Source organism: Schistocerca gregaria, chromosome 8, assembly GCF_023897955.1.
Source record: "Schistocerca gregaria isolate iqSchGreg1 chromosome 8, iqSchGreg1.2, whole genome shotgun sequence".
NCBI classification, from domain to species: Eukaryota; Metazoa; Arthropoda; class Insecta; order Orthoptera; family Acrididae; genus Schistocerca; species Schistocerca gregaria.
In genome coordinates, this window is record NC_064927.1 from 496,489,516 (window position 1) to 496,511,636 (window position 22,121).

Genomic DNA, 22,121 nt, shown 5'->3' on the forward strand with positions numbered 1-22,121 from the left:
CATTGAAGGTTTGCATGGTATGTAGGAACAGTAGCTCTAAACAGGCCTCTGTTCCAATGGCACATTAGTAACTGTTCTTCTTCAATGAATATTATTGTGGTAATACTCAAATTAAGTTATTATCAGAAGTTAAACAACTGATATTTAATGTAACTGAAAGAATGGAACCTTTTTTATTGTAATAGGCTTTTTGCTCGTTATACAATATTAAAACTGACCTTTGGAGGTAGATAGTTTACATCAGTTTAATACCGGCAGCTATTATTCATTATTGCAGTTATTAACAGTTAAAACACCCCCACTCCACCACACACACACACACACACACACACACACACACACATGGAGAGAGAGAGAGAGAGAGAGAGCTAATTTCTAATTTGCAAAGTAGATGCGTGATAGAAGTATGAACCAAATTTGTTAGTAAGTGGTTAACTAAATTATTCACTTTCAATTTTTTAATGAAATAATAAAATCAACAACTATCATATAACATGAACCTCACAAAATTAAACCAAAGTTAGTGATAATTGTAACACACAGAAGAATACAAAAGACAGTAGTCAACTTCATACAACAAATTAGATGCATGGCAATACACAAATGATCATGATTGCACAACTGTACATGATGTTCTACTTTGGAAATTCAGTAAGGTGACAAACACCATTCTTCTACTGTCAAAGCCACTAAAAACAATGACTTGGAATGGAAGAGTACCTGACTGTGTTGCTGAGAATTCGCTCCTAGATGTGTTTTGTGAGTGAGCACATCCTGGTCGAACAGTGTTTTCTAAACAACCATGAGTTGATTTTATGGGACTGCCTAGAGGAGCAGGGGGGGGGGGGGGGGGGGGGAGGGGGTGTCAGTCTCACAGACTCTGAAACTTCCCATTGCAGCATTTACGGTACATCTAAAAGTTGATAATGTTTAACATCAAAATCGCATTTCCATCAAATCAGTCTTTCTGCTCCATTTGAAATCACTCACATGCTGCTTCACTTCCACATGTGCACTTCTTTTGATGGCTCTTCAGTGACTGCATCTTTTGCAACACTGACAATTTCCATGGCACAAGTGAGCAGTGGCGGCTGCCGTGTAACAGCACAAGAGCATGTAAACATCCTAACTATTGGCAACTTGCGGATTTATTGGTCATTTTTCTTTGAATGCTGTGAAACATAACAGAGATGCTGCAGTCTGAAAGATACAGCACTTCAGTATCCTATACTACTGCTCCTCTAGGCTCCATGAAACTTGGCATCACGGTTGTGAGCACAACTTTAGTTTTAAGGAGCTTTTGCAGATGTGAAACTTGCGTGACACAATTGCCTTTCGGGTCAAATACACACAGATTCGATAAACAACATGCATATTCATGATGTGCACAGCTAGCCCTTGCCACTCAACTATAAATTTACATGAGTGCCACCAGGTCTGCAGCAGACTTTAATCCCTGTTCACTCAGCATAAGTCCTGTTACATGATAGCAGATGCCTCAGATATGCTAATTCACTCACTATATAGTATAGTATAGAGGGAGCTGTAGAGAGCAAAAACTGTAGAGGAAGACAGAGATTGGAATACGTCCAGCAAATAATTGAGGACGTAGGTTGCAAGTGCTACTCTCAGATGAAGAGGTTAGCACAGGAAAGGAATTCATGGCGGGCCACATCAAACCAGTCAGTAGACTGATGACAAAAAAAATAAAAAATAAAAAAAATATAAATAAATAAATAAATAAATTAGTAAAATTAGATCAGACATCAGTATATGTTACAGTTGTTCTGACAGTAAACCTATTTAGTGGGTTTCTGAATGAGTTATAGAATATTAAGTTATGAATTTTATCATACAGTAATCCAATTGAGGCGGTGAGAATAGAAAAAGGCCTAAACTACATTACCATCAATTGTGAGATTTTAACATTTATTCATGCTTCTGAAATCTGTTGATCTTATGGTGAGCCAGGTTTATCTGTGCCATTGGCCCACATTGTATATATAAAAACTCACGAAAAGCTGTAACACTGGTTCCTCTGATTTTCACTTAAATGAGGAATCGACAACAGTGTGCTTTAGGTCCTTATTGACCCCAGCACCTCATTTGTACTCTAGTCAAGTGACCATGTTGGTAGACACAACTACTTGAGTTTAATCATTTCCACAAATGGCAGTTTGCGTTTGGGGTTGGTTGTTTACCACGTGGGAATCGACTTCTGTGTGCAGTGTAAACATGAACTATGTTGAATCTATTTTAAATAGAAAAGTAAAGCTATGAGGGCAGGTCATGAGTTGTGCTTGGGTAGCTCAGTTGGTAGCTCATGTACCTGCAAAAGGCAAAAGTCCCGAGTTCAAGCCTAAGTCTGGCACTCACCTTTAATCTGCCAGGAAGTTTCATATCAGTGCACACTCTGCTGCAGAGTGAAAATCTCGTTCTGAGAACATAAAAATAAATTATCAGGAAAAGTTAGCTGCAAAGGAACTAGGGCCTCTGAGAACAGATCCTTTGTTTGGGAGAATGACGAAATCAAATAAGTGTGACCACAAGTGAATGTTTAACAAGAGCAATGTACAGTTAGCACAGGTTGTAGTGTGGGTGCAGGAGAAGAATATCTGATTTTTAGCCTGGAAATAAATTTGTGACCTAATAAATCATTTGCAGATCTTGTACATTTGTCCAAAAAGTAGAAAAGCACAAAAACTCCCACTCAGAGAAATATGCGAAATGGAGAGTTATGAAAGCTTACACTTTATTTTGTTAGTGCCCTAAACTGTACTTAATTATGTACAAAACAACAAAATTCCACAAAAACAATTCTTTCTTTTAGAATGAGATTTTCACTCTGCAGCGGAGTGTGCGCTGATATGAAACTTCCTGGCAGATTAAAACTGTGTGCCCGACTGAGAACTCGAACTCGGGTCCTTTGCCTTTCGCGGGCAAGTGCTCTATCAACTGAGCTACCGAAGCACGACTCACGTCCGGTACTCACAGCTTTACTTCTGCCAGTATCCGTCTCCTACCTTCCAAACTTTACAGAAGCTCTTCTGCGAACCTTGCAGAACTAGCACTCCTGAAAGAAAGGATACTGCGGAGACATGGCTTAGCCACAGCCTGGGGGGATGTTTCCAGAATGAGATTTTCACTCTGCAGTGGAGTGTGCGCTGATATGAAACTTCCTGGCAGATTAAAACTGTGTGCCCGACTGAGACTCGAACTCGGGTCCTTTGCCTTTGGAGTCTCAGTCGGGCACACAGTTTTAATCTGCTAGGAAGTTTCAATTCTTTCTTTTGTCAGACAAGTTTGTCAGTGGCTGTAGATGTATAAACTTGATGATAAGCTTAACTGTTCTAAAGCACATGCTATTAATTTCACTCTCCCAAATTTATCTAAATCCAAAAGTATGTGAACACCCAGAATGTTCATCCATGATCTGCCACTGCAAGTGAGGGTGATGCATTGAGGCCACTGTCTCTTAACGTTAAAATTTTCAAACTATTTGAGTATAATGTGATTCAATATGTAAACTTTGCGAAAATATAAATGTCTACATCAAAAGCTGTGCCAAATGTGTGTTATATTATTCTGGAAAATTTGTGTCTCACTTATAATGAAGATTTCATTGCATTTATCATGTAAAACTAATCCTTTAAAACTTCTGATTGAAATAAGTGAATGTGATCATAAAATTTTGCTTTGTGTCTCCTATATTGTTTTGTTGCAGCTCACAGAAATATAAAATTGTTCATTACACATGGTGGACTCCTTAGTACCCTAGAAGCAGTCGATCGTGGTGTTCCTTTACTTGCAATTCCAGTTTATGGTGACCAGATGCTTAATGCAATTCGTGCAGAAAAAGCTGGATATGCTAAGAAAATTGAATTTCCATCTGTGTCCACAGAATCATTATGGGCTGCTGTTTCAGAAATGCTAACAAATTCAAGGTAATTGGGTCATCAATTTTCTGACTGTTTTGATGTACACACACGAGAATTTCTGTCCTGCACCAACCTCTTCACCTCAGAGTAGCACTTGTACCTAACATCTTCAAGTATTTGTTTGTAACATTCAGATTCCTGTCTTCCCCAACAATTTTACTCTTTGTGTTCCCTCAAGTACCATGGAAATTATTTGTTAGAGATGATGTATCTTAGCCTTTCTCATCCAACATGGATGTTTGAAACATATCAAGCCTGTATATAGAAAAATCTTAGAATACTCCTTATTTAATGTAATAATGTTAGTATATTTAAACGTTCCTCCATTTCTGCTTGTAATGAGCTGGAAATTTCAAGTTTTTCATATGGAATAACTCTCAAAGTCAGTGTAACAGTTTTGTTACTTTGACTTTCTGAATTCAGCAGCATAGTTGGTTTGATAAAAGGGATTAATAACAATTATACTTAAAATTTTTAGCACAGTCAGGATTGAAGTCTAATAGAGAGGGCAAGAAAAAGAAAATTAAGGAAATATTTTGGTTATTTACACTTACTGCTCATTTGCTGTACTGATTCCCAAGGTAGATCATAGCAGTGGCCTCTGTTTAATTGAAGAACACTGGTGTGGGATGAAAAACTAAATATTTCTTTAATGCACAACAAGCTTTTTAATGTTTTGTTTTTATGAATATCGTGAGAACTACCAACCAGCACAGCCCAATCTTTATAAGATAGAGTATCAGCATCTGCAACTGATGTGCCAGATTTGATGAAACTCACAGCAACATTTACACTCACTGTACTTTTTATATGTTCAACCACAGTGACAACTGAAAATATAAGGGGTACAATTACAACACTTAAAACATGTTACAGCACACAGTATTATGAATTACATGTAAAATAATGCAGAAGACATTACAAGGGTCGACTGAAAAGTAATGCCTCCACCTTTGTAACTCTTCAACAGTTGGAAGCATTGGTATGCGGCAGGTACTGGCTTATTCTGTAGCCTCTTCACTACAGCTTAAGTTGGCAGGAAGCCTTAGCATTGAATGGTTGTGTTATTACAGTGTAAAGTGTGGAACCCTGCACAGACAGCAACGTGCGGTCATTGAATTCTTGACAGCACAAGGTGTCACCCTAAAGGAGATTCATCAGAGAATGAAAGCAGTTTATGGTGGTTGTATTGATGTGATTACTGTGTGTCATTGGACGAGTAAGTTGAAAGATGTTGAGGTGGGAACATGTGACCTGCATGACAAGCAAATAGTTGGACATCGTGTGACAGCAATCACTGCGTTTTACAAGCAAAATGTTACCAGATTGTTTTCAGGATGATCGTCAGAGAAACTGCAAGCACAACTGGCATTTCACAAGAATGTATGGGTCACATTATAGCTTCAGTTGGCTATCAGAAGATCTGTGCATGATGGGTACCCTGATGCTGACTTCTGTAATGAAAGTGCACAGACTTGAAATTTGCCAGGAACTTCTCTCATGTTACAAGAATGAAGACACACAGTACTCACATCAACACAATCACCATAACCTGCTTTCATTTTCTGATAGACCACATTTGGGGTGACACCTTCTACTGTTAGGAATTCAATGACTGCACGTTGCTTAAATCACATTGACTGACTGTCTACGCAGGGTTCCATACTTTACAGTGTAACAATACAACCATTCAATGCTAAGGCTTCTCGCCAACTGCTGTAGAGAAGAGGCTATGGAACAAGCTAGTACCTACCACATACCAATGCTGCTGACTGTTGAAGGGTTACGAAGGTGGAGGCATTACTTTTCAGTCAACCCTCGTATTATGTGTGACCTTTCAATAAAAACTCTCTTCAATATATTTTAGATATTCTCTTAAGTGTAGGGCAGAAAATATTTGGCGTGAGGCTGAATTACTCTTTTTGTCTATCATTTGCATACAGGTTGTAATATAGAGGTACAGCAATCATCCAGGACTCACTCTCCTTGTATGGAAGCAACAATTGGCAAAAAATATTTTACTTCCATACCATAAACCATGTTCTATAACTATTTATTGTATGTTGACCAAGCAAACACACAGGAATAGATCATTGCATTGATACATAAATAGCCCACTGTTGCACTTAATTACATGTGCACTGCTGCATCCCTGGTGTGAATACAATGGTTTACCCTGTAACAGTTACCAGACAGTCATGTGATCAGCACAACTTGTCAGTTACTTACTTGTATGTTCTGTTGATTGTAATTGTGACCTCCTTCTTTAATATGAAAAGAGTCAGTTTTACACTTACAAAAAATGTTGGATGCACTTCTCTTTTTAGTTACACTACGGTCAACACAGACTATACAAACAATTGTCTCCTGCAGTTGTGATGTTCTTGTGTTTCTAGGCCTTCTCCAGTTGTAGGTTGCAGGTCTCGGTGCCCTGCCCTGTTCTCTCAAAAGTGACAGTAAATTGTTTCAAACGCCCACCAGCGGAGCATTTCCATAATCTCTCAATACATGCATTGTGTGTCACAGTCATTCCAAATTCTAATCTCTACATCAAATAGGTATATGTCAAATCTTGCATCCAGTTGCATTGCACACGCAGTTAAGCTCATGATGAATGCTCATCAAGTCTCTACTGACCACTTAAATAACTGATGCTACGTAGTAAGGCTGTATTGGTGCAGGGGAGTACTAAATACCAAAAGGTCAAACACAAACTCATACAACATGTCAACTGCCAAAAAGAAAGAACTAATTCTTCACACACATCAATTATATCAAAATACTATTCATTACACTGGAACTTGCTCCTTTTCACCACAATTACACACATACGTGCTCCTTCGTAATACACACACTCTACCAGTTCTTGTGTTAGACTTCAGACATCAATAGCAAATTATCTGAAAGCTATGTGCCAACTAATTCTGAACAAAATGTCAGCAACATATAATATGCTTTCTGCTATTCTGCTTAATATTATATCTACTTGGCACCCACCCAACTTGTATCATTCTCATAAATGTATCACTTCACTAGGCATACAGCCTTAAAAACCACTAGACGCTCCAGCCACCAGTCAACTCTCCTACTCAAAATTACTATAGATCAAAAATGCCGCAGTAAGGCAAAGATACATTAAATTTCTCTGCCAGTTTAATTTTTTCAAATTTGAGAAAAAAGAAAATAGGAAACCTAAGGAAACAAGAATAAGCAAAAACTTACAGATAATAAAATTGGAATCACGTAGACAATACCATTCACAAGCATTTCATGTTATTACAGTCACAGGCAAGTCATTAATTGTGTAACACAAATACAAACCACTGTTCAGAGGTATGAATATACATCTGTTTAGTTATATATGCATTAAACAAACTCATTACAAACAAAGATTCCAAGACTTACCAAGCGGGAAAGTGCCGGTAGATAGGCACAATGAATAAAACACAAACACACACATAGAATTTGAGCTTTCGCAACCGGCGGCTGCTTCGTCAGGAAAGAGGGAAGGAAAAGGAAAGATGTGGGTTTTAAGGGAGAGGGTAAGGAGTCATTCCAATCCCGGGAGCAGAAAGCTCAAATTCTGTGTGTGTGTTTGTGTTTTATTCATTGTGCCTATCTACCAGCGCTTTCCCACTTGGTAAGTCTTGGAACCTTTGTTTTTAATATATTTTTCCCATGTGGAAGTTTCTTTCTATTTTATTTACATTAAACAAACTCATTAGATTCATATGATTCCCTGTCTTTTGATTTCTAAATATAGCATATACACAAAACACAAAATGAGATTAACCACTCAGACCACACAACTAGACACGGAACAGGAGTCATTTAATGATTCAGTTGCACAACACCATATTATCAGTCACCTTACACCTTTAGTTCAGATCCATCAACTGAAAGAAAATAGTAGAAGAGCTGACAGAGAAAACAAAAAACACAGCACAAAATACACCTTTTTCTGTGCTTACACTGTAGACATAAACACTGTCATTTGTGGGTTTGATGATGTGCCACTCTAGGTCTGCCATAGCAAGCGCATCCCATGTGCCAGTGCGGTAGCCCTCATGGTCTTGTTTGTAAACATTAGCTGCTGGCCTGATGTGCGCAGCTGTAGATCAGTGCTCCTGCTCTGGTGCTTACAAGTGCCTTGGTAACATGAGTGGCCTCCTTCTCTTTGAATGTAACCAACTGCTCTCTTCTGCCCTTCTGAATTTGCACAGCATTTTCTCGAAAATTGATCTCTACTTCATATTTTCTCAATTTGTCTGCACCCATAAATCTGGTACTATTGAAGTCTCCATAGCATACATTTATTTGTCTGTTTTCGTTACACTACAATCCACTGCTTGTATATCTCTTTTTTCCTTTCGCACAGTCTCAGTGACCTAAATTTGTTCTTACTTGGATTTCCTAATCGATATAGCAGCTGCTTTATTTTGGTTCATATTGCAGGTGCTTTATTCTGGTGTGGTTCTTATAGTTCCATGTCTAGTTTGAAAATTCCTACTTGATTTTCAATGTCTAAATCTTCACATCTGACTGCAACTTTATCTGGTTTCTGTAATATTTGATCACATTTTTTAAAATTCTTCCCACCCTTGTGTTTCTTCTTCCTTCTGCTCCTCCTCCTGTTTTGCCATTAATACATCTTTGTTTTTCTTCTGTTTTTCCATTAATGTCTGTAACATCATTCTTATACTCAATGTTACCCTTGAAGTGATCCTGAACAAGGTGTGCTGCTGCACATATTACTATCCGCATTTTAATTTCAGTACTGTCTAAAAATGCTGAGTCTTTAGTACCCTCTTGTTCCACTTTACTTTCCTCCTGTTCCCTATTTACATCTCCTAATAGTTAATTTGTGTCCACATGTTGTTGGGTCATGATGGTACTAGCTGAACAATCTCTCCCTTACTCAATTACACATGTAAAACAAATTTTAATACAGTTCACTCCCAGTTGTCATATGTTATTTCACTCAAAATTACAAGTGCTTCACTCAGCTGCTCTAATGCAACAATTCCTGGCAAAACAACAATTTCTTTACTTTTCAAAGCCTGGAACTGTTGCCGTTGTATGTTGCTGCATCCTCTTCAATATCAAGGGCTACTCCACGAACCTCCCCCAGTTTCTTTTGACACCTAAACTGTGTAAAGAATTTCATTTATTTGATTCACTGTTCAAAACCTCAGCCCGCACAATCTGCTACGCTGTCTCTCTGCTCGCCAGTGCATATTGTCCCACCTAGCTTTCTCAGTGTGGCGGATTAGTAATTTTCAAGATGTTCGAGTACAAAGTCGTACAACATGTCAATCATCATAATGAAAGAAATAATTCTTCATATGCAGCAGTTGTATCAATGTAAGTACCAGGTATACACTCTTTCCTAATACATGCATCATACCAGTTTTCATGTCAAACATCAGACAACAGAAGCAAATTACATGGCTGCTAGCCCTGGCTGGCCGGTGTGGCTGAGCAGTTCTAGGCACTTCAGCCCAGAACCATGCAACCGCTATGGTCACAGGTTTGAATCCTGCCTTGGGCATGGATGTGAGTGATGTCCTTAGGTTAGTTAGGTTTAAGTAGTTCTAAGTTCTAGGGGACTGATGACCTCAGAAGTTAAGTCCCATAGCGCTCAGAGCCATTTGAGCCATTTTGAGCTAGCCCTGAAAGCTGTGTGCCAGCTAACTCTGATCACAAAGTCAACAACACACACATATGCTTTCTGTTATTCTACTTGCTCAGCCTACTTTTTATCATATACATAAATGTATCGCGTTACAAGGCACACAGCCGTGACAACCACCTGGCACTCTGGTTGCCACTTGACTCTGCAACCCAACGATTACCACAGTCCAAAGACATCACAGTAAGACAAGTGTACCTTACAATATGTAAGTAAGGCAACAAAAGTGAATGATGTACCAGTATGAGAAATAATGTGATCTGTATATCAACAGTACCATGAGTGAGTTGGTACATATGTTCTGCTGCCACACCTGAAATTAATGTTCTGTGAATTGTTGCTGGAAATGATATCTAAAATGGAAATAAACTTCTTTGGACCCAAGCTCACACGATATTTACTTCTACTTCCGCTATGTACAAGAAACATGTCCTACATATTTAGCTGTAGTTTCTGTTATACCCTGTATTTTTTTATCTTGTTGACTATGTATGTATATCGTATGCATAAAAAGATCCAAGTTATTTAATTCCACTTAGTATTCTCTATTTTGCTTCAATTACATGACTGTCAATTTGTGGGGTTATTGTAGAGTTAAGGCCTAATCACTGTGTGTAATCTCAGCTCATGTACAACAGTTGTAATGCAATACACTAAATAAGGTGCCCTGTAAACTTATGACAAGCATTAAAAATTCAGAGGATATTATTTTTGAATCCCTGTTATCACCAGACATAAAAAAATCCAAATTTTAGCAAGACCTTACATTTGTAAGGTACATGTATGGCTTAATTCAGAATGTGATGAGAATGGTAATTGAGATACCTGTTGCAGTGGTGAACCAGCTTTTTAATACCAAATTCTTCTTTAGGATAAGTCCAGACATAAGGTTCCCCTGCCTAAAGAGCGGCTTAAAAAATACTGAAGCAACCACTGACAAGACAGATTTTAACACTTCAAATATTACACATGCCAGACGTCACAAAGAAAAACAAACCATTGGAAAGAGTAACAGGGAATTTCACAGACTTAACAATCCTCCATCAAAACATGCAATCAATAAAAAATAAAACACAACTATTAGAAATTGAGCTCCAATCTTTGAACTGCACAGTAATTTGTGTTACTGAGCACTGGTGTAGAGGCACAGAAACCCAACATGTAGCATTATTATTGTATGAAATGGGCAAACTCTTACTTCAGAACGACTTCAAGGGGTGGAGGATCATGCATTTATATCAGAAATGGAACACAGTTCAAATCGAGAACTGATCTCTGTAACGTAAGTGAAGACAAACACTTTGAAATATCGGTTATTGAATTAACAAGGATTAACATCACCAAGAAATTAACCATTTTGTGTGTGTATAGATCTCCCAGTGGTAGTGTGGACACTTTTTTCAATAAATTAACAGAAGTTCTAGATAAAGTCAGAAATATAGAGGTCAGCATAATTCTGTGTGGCAACATGAAGATCAACACTAATATCATAAATGAATCCAGCAGCACCCTCATAAATATCCTTCAGAGTTTTGGCATGTCCCTATTGGTCAATAGTGCAACAAGGGTTACTACAATGACTGCATCAGTAATTGACCATGTGGCCACAAATATGTACAGGGAAAAATGTGATGTAGCTGTAAAAGATCTCGGACTACCAGACCCTCTTTGTCAAGTAACAACAGTAAAATCAGGTATCGAATCATTTCCTAAACTTCAAGCCTACAAACGACATCTATCAGAAATCAAAATAAAAGATTTTTCAAAAGAACTAGCAAAATAAAGCTGGGATGAAGTGTATAAGGAAACCAAGTATGCTCATCTGTATCAACATCACACAAAAACAGATGCATAATAGCAGGTATTAAGAAGTCCTCCCAAACATTTAAATACCTCAGTTTCATGAAAAAGAATTGCAATGATCCAGAATTCTTAAATTTCTATCATAGATACAAAAAGATCTATAGGAAGGTGCTGATTGCTGCAAAAAAGTCATTTAATGACAAAATAATATATAATGCAGAGAATAAAAGCAAAGCAGTCTGGGATGTTATAAAAAAGGAAACGGAGAGGGGCAAACAAATGCAGAATAACATACTACTGAGGGAGAGGGATAAGGTAATAAATGATCCACAAAACTTAGCAAACTTGGTAAATGAGCATTTTTCAATTATTGCAGAGAAGTTACAGCAAACATTCCCCCAAACAAATATAACATCTGTAAATAATGTTGCACTAAATACAATGATGTTACTTCCAACAACAGAGAATGAAGTCAATAAAACTGTTCAAAAACTAAAAACAAAAAAGTCAGTAGTCTAAGATGAAGCACCAATGGGTGTACTAAAACAATGCATAGAGATTATACAAGGCCCTTAACAAATATAATAAATGAATCCTTCACATCATGGACATTTCCAAAGCAGTTAAAATAGGCAATAGTTGTATGTTTGCTTAAGAAAGGTAATGAAGAAGACATAGAAAATTACTGGCCCATTTCCCTACTGTCACCATTCTCAAAAATAAAAGAAGCAGTTATGAAAGACAGATTAATGAATTACCTGAATAAATACAATGTTTTAAGTGACTCACAATTATGTTTCCGAAGTGGCAAAAATACAGAGTCAGCCATAGTAGAATACACTAAAGTTATACTTGATGCTCTTGATGAGTGTGTCACAGGCTTATTTCTGGATCTTTATAAGGCATTAGATACAGTCGACCGCAAGATTCTATTAAATAAATAAGAATCATTAGGAATAACAGTGGTAGATAATGACTGGTTTCGATCATACCTAGCAGATAGAGTACAAAGTGTAGAGATAACACATACTTCAAATACATCTAAACATTTAGTAAAACACTTATCAGAACCAAGATACATTAATATAGGGGTTCTGCAAGGTAGCATATTTGGACCAATACTGTTCCTGATATACATCAATGACTTTCCAGTACTGTTACACATGGTGAAAAAGTTCTCTTCACTGATGACAGCAATATCATTGCCACTGAAAAAACAAGAGTGCTCCTCACAGAGAAAGCAAATGAAACTCTCAAGGAAGTTTACCATTGGCCATTAAACAATAAAGTAACAATGAACATAAAGGAAACTAATGCCATGAATTTCAGTTTAAAGAGGGAAAATGACCATGTTAAATTAAATAAAGATGGCACCTCTATAGATTGTGTCACAAATGCAATATTTCTAGGAATGAATATTGATTCTCAGTTGAAGTGGCATGAACACACAAAGGTACTTGCAAACAGAATGTCATCAGCATTTTATGCCCTTAGAATCCTATCATCAGTGTGTAACATGCAGTGTTTTTTAGTTACATATTATCCATATGTACACTCAGTTCTTAGCTGTGGCATTCTTTTTTGGGTAACAAATGCACAAAATATGAACACAATTTTCAAACTTTAGAATAACATTGGTAATTACTGCACAAGCAGATCTGTCCATGGTCATGGAACAAGAGCTAGACTCAACTTACATTTACCAAGAAAAAATACACATAAAATTCAAAACAGCATCTTCTACCAAGGAATAAAACTGTACAATAAATTACCAAAGAGATGAAAGAAATTGCAAAAATACACTTATTTAAAAAGGCAGCTAAAAATTACCTGTTATGCAATACATTTTATACATTGAAGTATTACTTAGCTAAAACTGAGTAGGGGTTTGGTAAAAAAATGTATTACAAATAAATAATAATTATTCTTATAAAACATCCAGCATTCCACACAACACCTTCACACTATTTTTTTCCTTCTTTTTTCCTTGTCTATAAATATTTACGCCCAAGCTATCATAGCACAACACTAACACCTCTTCCTCTTTCTCAGCTCAACATCTCACTTATTATAGAGGGATACTGACTCAGTTTTTCAGGAGAGCAAATGGGAAGTTGTGGTACAGAAAATGACCCAGAGATCACAGGTGTGTGTGTGTGTATGTGTGTGTGTGTGTGTGTGTGTGTGTGTGTGTGTGTGTGTGTGTGTGAGTGTGTGTGTAGTGAGTGAAGTGTTACGAAACAATGTGTGTATAGTGTGTGCAGTGACTGATAGTGAGGACAAATTAGCTTATTTTAAATTGGTCTAAACATGTATATACTTTGACATGTTCTATATCCTTGTAAAAAGAGATTTATGGATGAATAAAGCTACTATTACTACTAAATGCACAGAAAATTGTCACCTTTGTCGTACACCATGATGTGATGAATAGCGAAACCTGGGTTTATTTAAAAACTTTTGAAATCAGAGCCACAAGGACAGATGCACACTCTCTACCTGGGCAAGACAAGAAAGGTCTAACAATCATAATCTGAAAGTAATAATCAAAATAATAAGAATTAAAATAAGTAATATTGTGAAAAATAAGATACATTGTTAAATGCAAATGGTCAGGTTAGGTTTATTCAGAAGTTGTTCTGCTTTACTCACCCAATGGTCTGTAGCTGACCCTGAATGAGCCTCATGCTTTCATAGAGAAGAATAAGTAGTAAGGATGTTGGTGCTTCATATCAAATAAGGAATCATATAAATGACGTGTGGAGACTCACAAGGGCCTAAGTACACTGTTTGTTGATTTTGAGACTGCAGCATGTTTATCTTGTGGTGAACCAATTTTATGAGTGCTGTATCACTGCACTCTATATATGAACATTGGTGAAAAGCTGTGTCACCAATTTCTTTGGTATTCACTTCCATTAGGGCCCAAAACACAAGTTTTTGTTGTTCTAAAAATGCTCTCTGGCTATAATGTTGCCCAATTCTTCAAAAAAGCTGAAAGCTCGTGAAGAAATATCCCACCATAATGTCACATTCCAAGATTTCTGCATTCCAGTCTGTAAAATGGATGCCAAGGATTTCAGAACATTTAAAAGTGTTACCAACCTCACTAGGAAACCAAAAGTTGTTTGTGGTAACAATGTACATTTCACAAATTTTACAAAGGTGAAGTTTCCAACAGCTTGCTATGAACTCTTGTTTAAAGTAACATGTTCTGTATTGGAATTGTGGAAGTTCACAATTTTCTTCGAGTAACAATGAGAGAGACCAGAATTTGTCTATTCCCACAGTTTGTAGGTGTCTTACAAAATCTAGTCCCCAAATACTTAGGTGGAACACAAATCTCAACCTCGAAACATAAAGACTTAAAAAAATGACTAGATCAAACTTGAAACACACAGGGTTAAAAAAAACTGCTAGATTTCATGTGAACAGACACTTTCATCTGAACCTCAAGTTGGAGAATGTGCTCCTTGAAAATGGTGATATTGAAGACCATGAAGTATTGGCATGTGTTGTGATTGTGTGTGTGGTACATTTAGTACCTGTTCTTTATGTTCTGTTCCTAGTTTCACATTAATTACAAACCACACAGCAGTCAAAAGACACCATTGCCACTTGCTTATATATGAAACTTTCCAAATCAAGATTAATAATAATCCTAAATATTAACAAAAATTTCATATGTAAAATGGCTACAGAGTCTTTTTATAGAAAATATAAGATGTTGAGACCTGTTTAATAAACAAGTTGAATCTATGGTAGTGACTGTTTGCCAAAAATCTGATTTTCTCAAATATCTATTTTTCTCTACACTTTGTTTCTGCATTTTAGGTCCTTACGTTTCTCAGTTCCTCAAATCTATCACTGTGTGAGTTAGCACAGAGGAAAAACAACCTTCTTTGTAGATTCCTTGGAATGTTGGTACGTGGCTAAGGCACGAGCCTCAGCTGTCGAGGTGATTATCTTAATGTGTTTCTGACAGATATACTGCTGGTAAAATCTTGCTGAGATCATATCTCTCTTCAGCTTAGACCCTTCGGAATTTTAAGAAAATATTCTCACAGCCCCGCCCAAGTACCAAACTATTCTAGCTGACAACATGTCATTTATGTAAAATTATTTGTAATTGTTTCACCTTTCTGAGCTATGCAGTAGAAATTAATGTAATGCTCGCATTCAGTAGGTGCTTTATCTTTGCAGTTACAGAGACAGGGCACAGAAGCTGTCACGCCTCTTTCACGACCGGCCGAGGCCAGCCCTGGAGGAAGCTATCTACTGGACCGAGTACGTCATCAGGCACAATGGTGCACTCCACTTGAGATCTGCAGCCATGGATCTCACATGGTATCAGTATTTACTTTTAGATGTCATAGCCATGCTACTGGCTGTGGGATTTGTAGCCCTTCTTACAGCTGTCTTCATTATTAGGGCAGTTGTAAGGCTCTTTGCTGGAAGAAAGAGTCATGGTGGACAGAAGAAGAAACGGAGTAAGAAAGATTAAAAAGCACACAGCTGCTTTAACAGGCAGCATGATGGAATCTGTCATCACATTACACTACAACTGTATTTAATTTGCATATGCACAGCCATATAGCCTGAAATATCATGTGGATGTTATTACTGATGAAAACATAAATGTGATATCTGCAAAGTGATATTCAGCAACTAGTACAGTTCTGTTTATGTTTGAAACCTCAGTCAACTTCTGTGATATGTATAACGTTAACTTAATGAGGCATGCATATATACATCTTAAGTAATGCAGTGAGTTACATGCCTTAAGTCTAAGTGGATTAAACATTATGTACTACTGTGATGAAATTGAACCTGTCAGATATAAGCTTATTCTTTTTTTTAAATTGATTGCAGTACGTGTACTGCAAACAATAAGTTTATTACAGAAATTCTACTACAACTTATATGATATCACAAGACAAGTTGATGTTTGTCTGAATTTCATTCAGTCGTGTACCAAGATAAGGAAATCTACTCTGTTACTCGCTGAAATAAAATAAAATTATTAATATACAAGACTTCTTAAGTACCAACAAGTATCTGAATGTGTCACAATTGCCAATGCCTTAAAAATAGTCAGTTAACTAGGTTCAAATTCTTGCAACATTCTGATCTTATCATGATTACAAAATGCCATTTTTGTGAAGAAGACATAACAAAGAGCTAGAGTATGGATTTACAGACCCTCACTGAAAGATTAAACCAATGTACTCATGTAAAGGAGTTAGATCAATGGACTGTATCTGTCCTCTACTGTTCGTTTAATTACATACTCTGCACATTAGGCACATGATTTACTGTCAAAGACACAGTATTTCTGTTTGAAATACTGGTAGTGTGTACTTTGTAATGGTTGACAGTAAGTAATAGGCTACCCTTAAAGCCAAAATTCTGGATGGGAAACAGGTGCCTGAAGCCTAGTAAAAACTGTTGGGTTTTCAAATGTCCTTTTCTTCATTAGACAGTTTTCTGATATAATCCTTTTTTCCAAAACTGATTGGTTATATTACCTCTTACAAACTGATTAACTATCATTTCAGGCTTTACTTCACCTTAATAATCTGGGTTCACTTTTGTAAATGTCTATCGGAGATGTTATCAACAAGCAGTATTTTGTTCCTTTATTTTTTTATCTATCAAATCTTGTACATTTCACATGAGTATTCATAAATCTTATGCATATATAGTTCATTCACTCATGCACATCTTTGTCTACATCTACACCTACACTCTGCAAACCACCATAAGGTGCATGGGAGAAGGCATGTCCTATTTTACCAGTTGTTAGGGTTTCTTCCTTCCATTTACATAAGGTGTGTGGGAAGAATGACTGTTTGAATGCCTCTGTGGGTGGAGTAATTATTCTAATCTTATCCTCATAATTCCCACATGAGTGATACATCGGGGACTGTAGTATATTCCAAGTCATCATTTAAAGCTGGTTTTCGAAATTTTGTAAATAGATCTATAACACAGCAATTGCTGAATTGTGAATTGTGAATTGTGTTTTATTCATCTCATGACGTACATTTGCAATCCATTTGGTTTGCGTACAGGAGACATGTCAAAAATTTATAAAACAATTACAATGATTTTTACATTAATTAATGATAGCACTATAATAAATAACAACACTATAAGGATATTTCTTGGAACATGTAACACATTGTACCCAGCTCAAATTTCCAGATTGTCCTGCATGAATTCATCCACTGAGTAATAACACTTCATTGTCAGTACCTCATATAGCTTTCTTTTAAGTGAACCTAAATTCATCTGCATCAACTTGTTCCCTTTTAATTTATTAAAAATTTTCATTCCCATGTATTGAGGTCCCTGGGCAAACAGTCTGAGGCGGTGGGTGGGGAGCATAAAATTTTCTTTGTTTCTGGTATCATGTGAATGGACAAAATGGTTTCCCTCAAATAAGTCGCGTCTGGAGTACAAAAATATAATAATCTCATATATGTATAAGGATGGCAGAGTTAGTATTTTGAGTTTCCTAAATAATGGTCGACATGGTTCTTTGTGATTGGCAGTGCACATATTTCGTATGATTTTTTTCTGTATTTTTAGTATCCGCACTATGTTTGTCGAGTTACCCCAAAAAACAATACCATACCTAATAATGGATTCAAAGTAGCTTGTATATGCTACTTTCCGCGTGTCAATGTCCGTTGCAGTTGATAATATTTGCATTGCAAATGCAAAGCTGCTCAATTTGTTTGCAAGGTATTCAATGTGTGCCTGCCACCTCAAATTTTCATCTACTTTTAGACCTAAGAATTTGACTGAGTCAACTTCTTCTATAACTTGGTTGTTGTGTACAATCTTAATTTGCTCACATTTTGACTGTTTGGTTTTGAACTGCATCACATGAGTCTTAGATATGTTTAGATTCAGCCCATTTAGCTGAAACCAAGTTTCTAAGGTACTGAGGGTACTGATCACAGATTTGAGAATTTTTTCTGAATCCTGATCTTCAACTAAGACAGAAGTATCATCTGCAAACAGAACTGATGGGGAGCTGATATTTAATGGTAAGTCATTAACATAAAAGAGAAATAGGACTGGGCCTAATATGGAGCCTTGTGGAACACCCTGAGTAATTTTTTTCCAGTCAGAAAAATAATATGCGCCATTTGAAGAAATGCTAACTCTTTGCTTTCTGTTGGATAAGTAGGATTTAAGCCATTGTAGGGCACTGCCGCCAATGCCATACTTTTCAAGTTTGTAAACAAGCAATGCGTGGTTTACGGAATCGAATGCCTTTGTGAGGTCGCAGAAAATTCCTGCCACCTTATTTCTCTTGTCTAATGACGTACTTATTTTCTCAATGAAACTGTTAACTGCATCTACGGTGTTTTTCCCTTGCTGAAAACCAAATTGATTGTTTAGAATAACAGAATATTTTGCAATGAAGTTTTGGATTTGAGCAACAGCAAGTTTTTCAAATATTTTAGATAGGACTGGGAGAATTGAGATAGGACGATAATTTCCCATGATCTCTCTTGATCCCTTCTTGAAGAGTGGTTTGACTTCAGCATATTTCAGTACCTCTGGGAAACAGCCCTCTTCAAAACATTGATTTATTATCTGAGCTAGTGGGTTTGCAATTCTATTGTGTACCACTTTAATAACTTTGGTGGGTATTCTATCCCAACCTGCAGATTTTTTGTTTCTTAATGTTAAAATAGCATTTTCTACATCCTCAAAAGAAACTTTTGAGAATTTTGTAAAGTTTTCAGAGTTTTTGCCTAGGCCAAAGGGATTTACTTTGTTGTGATAATCTGCTACATCTACATCAGATTTTGCTACATTTATAAAGAATTCATTAAAGTACTCTGGTATTTGAGTTGGATTTACAACAGTTTTTCCTTCAATGTCAATTTTTGGAATTTCTTGGTTACAGGCTTTAACACCTAACTCAGATTGCTTTTACATAGCTTATACAATCAAATACCAAGTTTGGCTGAATACGTACTATGCCCCTACAGAACAAAGCAGCTCTGTCACGCAAAAGCCACGTATAACCTTAAAATTGGAGGCAGGTCATGAAATAAAACTATCTTGTTAAAGCAGTTATGGTATAAAGCAACAGAGCAGTGTTACCCTCTGAGAGGAATTTTGTTATGTTAACTGTGTTGTACCTAACGGAGGTGGCTTATCGCAAATGAAAGTCAGAATTACGTATATATCTGAACAGTACAAACAATATTTTACCTGTAATTCTTCATGCTTTCCTGGCGATCTGTTGACATCTGGGATATTCGGGAATCCAGCCAGATGTTCGCGTCATTCTCGCACGCTGTTGAAATATCGTGCGAGAACGACGCGAACATCCGGCTGGATTCCCGAATATCCCAAATATTTTACCTATCTACACTGTTCAAAGAACAAGGAAAACTGTCTCCAGCCTAGTTAGGCAAGAGAATGATTGACATTCTTGTTCAAGATAATAGGCATGAGTAACATTGCCGGACAAACACAACCTATACGTTGCTACACGCGAGTGAAATGAACTCTGACATGTGCATATGTTCATGGTAAGATTAGAGCTGACAGAGCAGAACAAACTATTTGCATAAATATAACAGATAACAATACACACTATTACTTTCAGGGCTTATCAAACTGAATGGTCTTTATAACATTACTATTAATATTCACTGTAGAATCATAAATTGGACGTAGGTTCAGTATTACTTTTCACACATTTTCCTAGCTGACATAAAATTGTAAATGTAGTTCACTGCAAAATTATGGACTGATCACAGGTTAAGTCTCTCTCAACCAAATACTTTTCTATTAAGAATGAAGGTTAAATGGAATTCATTAACAGGTTACTTCTCACTGTCTTTTGAATAAAGAAATTATTTTTTTTGTAAATAGTGGTCTTTCTATTAATTGTTATTTATCATGAGCATAAATGATAACCTGTGGATCCTATTACATTATTAATACACTTTCAATACCCAAGAAGAAACAAGTGCTTAGCAAGCATGAGTACATAACTTTCCACAACTGCAGTTTTCCACTTTTACTACAGCGAGACACAAAATTAATATTTTTGTAAGATACTGACTCACCTTCTGCGATATACAACAGGCAGCAATGTGATCATTTACTAACCAAAACTTTATAAGCCTGTCTTAAGAACTTTTAATTTTGAAGTTGGCAACAACATATTAATAAGCAGTTTTAATAGAAAAATTATTTTCTCCAAGCATCAATTACTTTAGTTCACTCTCTTGCCACATTAACTTTATGTTCATGAGGCATTAATTAGTTAAAACACTAGGCTTTAATGTTCTTTCAATAAGGACACTCGGTAATCACTTTAGTTCAAATGGAGAGGAGCCTGAAAAGAAAAAAAATTGAGGTAGGTACATAAATTCAGTTATAAATTACCTTATATTTGAGTGCACTAACACATCCAACAAGCTGATCCTTCACTGTACATTACTCTAGTGTTCCATTACAGTGATTGCACGATGTGGTGGCAGTTGCATGTTGGTTGGTGGATTTACAGGTATAATAGCCGGAATCTGTCATTTCTTGGTGGCAATGGTAGACATCAATTCCAGAATAGCTCCAGTTCTTTATCCATCCATCCAAGGCATTGAAAGTGGCACAGAAAGCCTCTCTCAGCACCAGCACAATATGCAGGTTTTACATGAGCAATTGACTGTTTGATAGCTCGTCCCCGACTGACTCTTTGTTCTACTTTTCTATCCCTACCAACCACATTTTGCGCACTCTACACAGTTCCGTTCACAAGAGGAACCACACTACCTTTTACATACAACATAACTAAGAATCATAAGTGAAGGTCAGCAGTTTACATAACAATAACTAAACATACTAAATAAATCAGAACAATTGCACATATTGACATTTCTACAAAAAATAATTTTTACAAAATTACAATTATATACAATAAGTTTTGTCTCCCACCAATTGGGACAAAGAATTTAAATGACAGATACACTACTTTGCATAGAATCAAAGTATTAACAAAGAAAGGAGTATACAATATTGTGTTATCAATTCAAACACATTTACAGAAGCTCAATGATGTAACATTAAATAAAACTGAGGGAATTGGGTGATAGTTGTAGGTAAACAACTAGTATTCTCTCATATGACAATTTATTAGCACTTCATGTCTACACCGATACAAGTCCATGAGGCTAACTCCCGTTAGCGGAAAACATCCTCAAAAACTCCCCATCTCAAAGATAGCACACTTACACTCTTTACAAATATCGATATTTACGGCGCTGCACGCCACATAGCCCCCCCCCCCCCCCCCCCCCCCCGCGCAGTATGGAGGACGTCCCTGTGAATGGGGGGGAGGGGGGGTGAGAAGTTAGGAAGGTAATATACAGTTCTTCAGCGTCAGGCGGAAGCGGTCGACTGGTAGGAGACCGGGGGGTGAAACCCGGTACGTCGACGGCAAAATCAGCAAGTGAAGCCGGCGGCCGAAGACGACGTCCTGTCCTGGAGTGGAGGTGTAGCACTTCGTCTGCAGGCAGGCGGAGAATCACCTTGCCAGAAGGCCTAACAAAGGCACGCAAATTGCCACACGCAGCACTTGTGCTTAATTTAAAGCGACGCACCACACCAGTTTCTGCACTTCCTCCCTCAATTTTGTCACACGAGAGTAA

General features: G+C 37.0%; 1 protein-coding gene across 1 annotated transcript in view; it reads left to right on the plus strand.

Moving 5' to 3' along the window:
- The window catches only part of LOC126284856 (UDP-glycosyltransferase UGT5-like), an 87,905-nt gene extending 71,436 nt beyond the window's left edge, over positions 1 to 16,469 (plus strand). The window contains exons 5-6 of the mRNA XM_049984090.1: positions 3,725 to 3,944; positions 15,637 to 16,469. Coding sequence (XP_049840047.1) covers positions 3,725 to 3,944; positions 15,637 to 15,937 — 521 coding nt within the window. The 3' untranslated portion in view covers positions 15,938 to 16,469. The remainder of the gene's footprint in view (positions 1 to 3,724; positions 3,945 to 15,636) is intronic.
- Positions 16,470 to 22,121: the final 5,652 nt, after the last annotated feature.